The sequence below is a fragment of the Lathyrus oleraceus genome, chromosome 6 (assembly GCF_024323335.1).
Source record: "Lathyrus oleraceus cultivar Zhongwan6 chromosome 6, CAAS_Psat_ZW6_1.0, whole genome shotgun sequence".
Taxonomy (NCBI): domain Eukaryota; kingdom Viridiplantae; phylum Streptophyta; class Magnoliopsida; order Fabales; family Fabaceae; genus Lathyrus; species Lathyrus oleraceus.
In genome coordinates, this window is record NC_066584.1 from 214,901,230 (window position 1) to 214,905,974 (window position 4,745).

At 40.1% G+C, this 4,745-nt stretch overlaps 1 protein-coding gene across 1 annotated transcript; it reads left to right on the forward strand.

The window, feature by feature from the left end:
- The first annotated feature begins 3,589 nt into the window (after positions 1-3,589).
- Positions 3,590-4,219, forward strand: LOC127094835 (uncharacterized). The gene has a single exon (XM_051033608.1). The coding sequence runs from the start codon at positions 3,590-3,592 to the stop codon at positions 4,217-4,219; it is 630 nt and encodes a 209-aa protein (XP_050889565.1).
- The last annotated feature ends 526 nt before the right edge of the window (positions 4,220-4,745 follow it).

Below are 4,745 nucleotides of genomic sequence, written 5' to 3' on the forward strand. Positions count from 1 at the left end.
AGAAAGACTGTAACTTGTTGAAGTGTACAGATAGTCTTTGAACTAATTCTATTTTAGTGGATTTCCTTCCTGGCTTGATAGCCCCCAGACGTAGGTGAGTTGCACCGAACTGGGTTAACAATTGCTTGTGTTATTTGCTTTACCATTCTGTTTTTGTTTATCCATTGTTTATAACCAGATATTAGTGTCATGACATTACCTTCGACATCTTATATCTGATACCAGAGTTTCAGAAAGTACACCTCATGTTGACTCTGCTAAGTGCTTGAACATCAAAATGCCGGCTCCTTTCCCCTATAAATATAATAAAGTTGTGCCATGGGGGTACAAGGCCACTACCATCGTGAATGGAGTTGAGAAGCCGTTGGTCAACAATAGAGATGTCACTAATATTGCCGATGCAAGCGGTCTCACAAGAAGTGGTAGGGTTTTCACTCTTGCTAATCTTAGAGGTGGTAAGCATGTGGTCGAAAAACCCGACAATGGTAAAGCTCCAGTGGTCATTCCTGAAATTAGACCATACAAGATGTAGAGGCTGAAGAATTTTTGCGCTTGATATGAAAAAGTGATTATAAGGTGGTGGATCAGCTCCTTCAAACTCGGTCAAAGATATGTGTTATGCCTTTGCTCTTGAACTATGAAGCGTACCTCACGGCTCTGTTGAAAGTCTTGGGGTAATCCTATGTAAATTCAGATGTCACGGTTCATCAGTTCGACCATGTAGTTGGAAATATTACGTCTTGCAACACACTAAGCTTTTATGCAAATGAGTTGCCCGCCGAGGGGGAAAAAGCATAACAACGATCTCTACATATCCATGGGATATGAAAAAGACTCTCTTTCACACGTTTTGCTTGATACCGACTCTTCTTTGAATGTGATGCCGAAGATTACTCTTGCCAAGTTGTCCTATATTGGCACTAATATCAAACCATGTGAGGTTGTTGTGAAGGCCTTCGATGGTTCTAGAAGGACTATAATGGGTGAAATTGTCTTGCCGATGATGGTTGGTCCGCAACAGTTTCAAATTCTCTTCCAGGTGATAGATGTTAACCTTGGTTAGAGTTGTTTGCTTGGGAGACCGTGGATTCATGACGCAGGCGCCGTCACATCCACCTTACACCAAAAATTGAAATTCATCTGAAATGGAAAGCTTGCTATTTTTTATGGTGAACAAGTCCTGATGATCAACCAATTATATGCTTTCAGATACATTGACATAGAAGAAGACATTGTCATCACCCAGTTTTAAGGGCTTGAAATTGCAAATGCAATGCGCATTGAGGATCTCAATGACGAGAAGGTGGGAACTTCTATGGCATCTTTGAAAGATGTGCATCAAGTGGTGGCCAGTGGTCAAACCTTGGGTTGGGGAAATATTGTGCAACTCAATGATAAAAAATACTGTAGTGGTTTAGGGTTTAATCCTTATGAGCATTCGGACAAGGCAACGAGGACTATTCAAGAGGTGAAGCTGATTTTTGAGACGTTCATAAGTGGCAGGTTTATGGACCAGTCATGTGATATCCTACAAGATGATGTTGTTGAAGGACCAAGCTTTTTAACAAGAGGAGGATTGAGCTAGAGGACTTCTAATTGGACATCTATGGATATTCCCTATGTCATGCATGTGTCAGAGTAATTTGTTTTGCTGTTTTTTCTGTTTTTGTTTTTCAAAAGATTCCCTCTGCTTTGCCTAAGGCAGAGGTGTTTTTGTTTGGGCTTCATGAATTTTGTTGCAACTCTTAATAGCATGAATAAAAGTTCATTTTGATTCTAATTATGTATTTTTCCTTTTTTCTTTATTCGAAAAAATGGTAAAGAAAATAAAAATTTCAAAAAATTTAACGACAAACTTTTATCTGCATGTGCAATTTATTTCGGTCAGTTTCTAAAAATCCAAAACATAAATGCATGTGCAGATTCCTCAATAAACCAATTGAATGCAATGACCCTACGCCCTCTCCCTACTTTAAGTTCCTAGTGTATAAAGTAGAGGAGGAAGAGTTTGAAGAGATCCCAAATGAAATTTCCAGATTGCTAGAGCAAGAGGACAAGACTCTTGAGCCCTACAAAGAGTCGATGGAATTGATCAATTTGGGCACTGAGAAGGATAGGAAGGAAGTGCGAATTGGGGCATTACTTGACTCAGATGTGAAGCACATGTTGACAACACTGCTAAAAGAGTATGTCCGTCTATTTTCTTAGTCATACCAAGACATGTCAGGGTTATACATCGATATTGTTGAACACAAGTTGCCACTCCGGCCCGAATTCCCACCTGTGAAGCAAAAGCTAAGAAGAACACATCCTAACATGGTCGTCAAAATCAAAGAAGAAGTACAAAAGCAGATTGATGCCGGATTTCTGATCACGTCTCTATACCCCAATGGATTTCCAATATTGTGCCTATGCCGAAGAAGGATGGAAAGGTCAGGATGTGTGTGGACTATAGGGACCTAAATAAAGCCAGCCCGAAGGATGACTTTCCTCTACCTCACATAGATATGTTGGTAGACAATACCGCGAAATTCAATGTCTTTTCATTTATAGATGGTTTCTCCGGATATAATAAGATCAAAATGGCGCAATATGCAATGGAAAAAACAACGTTTATCACCCCATGGGGAACATTTTGTTATAGAGTGATGACTTTCGGGTTGAAGAACGTTGGTGCAATGCACCAGAGGGCCATGACAACCCTATTCCATGACATGATGCACAAAGAGATCGAGCTTTATGTGGATGATATGATAGCCAAATGTAAAATTAACGTAGACCACCTATATCATCTTTTGAAATTGTTCAAGCGCCTGAGAAAATACCAGTTTCGTCTAAATCCCAAGAAATGCACATTTGGGGTACGGTCTGGTAAGTTACTTAGTTTCATAGGCTACCAAACGGGTATTGAGGTGGACCTCGATAAAGTAAAAGCTATAAGAGATATGCCTGCACCAAAGACGGAAAAACAAGTCCTAGGTTTCCTTGGAAGGTTGAACTATATCTCTAGGTTTATCTCAAATATGACCGCAACCTACTCTCCGATCTTCAAGATATTGAGAAAGGATCAAACCGTGGTATGGAATGAAGACTGTCAAATTTCTTTTGATTGGATCGAAGAATAATAGCAAGATCCCCCCATCTTGCTTCCCCCTGTTGAGGGTAGACCTTTGAAAATGTATCTTTTTGTGCTCGATGAATCCATGGATTGCAATCTTGGTCAACAAGATGAGATAGGTAAGAAAGAGCACGCAATTTACTATTTGAGCAAGAAATTCACAGACTGTGAGACAATGTACTCGATGCTTGAGAAAACTTGTTGTGCACTAGCATGGGCTGCTAAGCGACTTCGCGAATACATGGTAAATCATCTACTTGGTTGATCTCGAGAATGGATCCAATCAAGTATATCTTTGAGAAACCTGCCCTGATTGGCTGGATTGCTCGTTGGAAAATGCTATTATCCGAATACGACATTGAGTATCACACCTAAAAAGCCATCAAAGAAAGCATCCTCGCTGATTATTTGGCACATCAGCCTGTTGAGGATCCTTAATTTGTGCAGTTAGACTTTCCTGATGAAGACGTCATGGCTTTGAGAATGAAAGACAATGATGAGTCGCTTATTGAAGAAGGTCCCGAGCCTATATCCATTTGGGGTTTAGTGTTCAATGGTGTTGTCAACACATATGGACAGGGCATAAGGGTTGTAAGTATTACTCCTCGAGGTTCACATATACCTTTTGCAGCAAGGATGGATTTTGATTGCACCAACAACATCGTAGAGTACGAGGCATGCATCCTTGGTCTAGAAGAGGCTATTGATATGCGTATCAAATTTCTTAAAGTGTTTAGTGACTCGACTCTTGTCATCAATCAAATTAAAGGAGAATGGGAAACTCATCATCCAGGTTTGATCCCATACATAGACTATGTCAGAAGATTGTCTATTTTCTTTACTAAAGTAGAATTCAATCGTATCCCTCGAGATGAGAACCAGATAGAAGATGCCCTTGCTACGTTGTCCTCCATGTATAGGTTGAATCTGCATAGAGAAGTTCCTTCCATCCTTATCCAGGCCCGTGATAAATCTGCCTATATCATCAATGTTGAAGTTGTGCCAAAGGAGAAACCGTGCTTCTACAATATCATGTGTTTTCTTGAGAAGCAAGAGTACCTGTTTGGGGCGTCTAACAGAGATACAAAAACCTTAAGGTGATTGTCACTTAATAGAAGTCGAGATCCCATCAATGCGAGTCTTGATGCGAGCGAAGCTGACTGATATAGAATGGTGTCAAACCAAATATGATCAGTTGAATTTAATTGAAGAGAACCGCCTCAATGCCCTGTGCCACAGTCAGTGGTACAAACAACGGTTGAAGAAAGCTTTTGACAAGAAGGTTAAATATCGTTTATTCATTGAAAGGGATCTTGTGCTAAAGAAGATTTTGCCTGGTAAACATGATGCTAGGGTCAAATGGATGCCAAACTATGAAGGCTCATATGTGTTCAAGAAATCTTTCTCAGGCGGTGCCTTAATTCTTACAACTATGGATAGAGAAGAGCTTCCGCGTCTTGTTAATTCAGATGCAATCAAGAAATACTATGCCTAAAAAATAAAAGAACACTCGATAAGTCGAAAACCTGAAAGGGAGGCTCTGTAAAAAAAGAGCAGTCCTGATGGATTGAAAACCCGAAAGGGCGATCCAGTCAAAATGAAAGGGACTGAAACATAATAATCATCC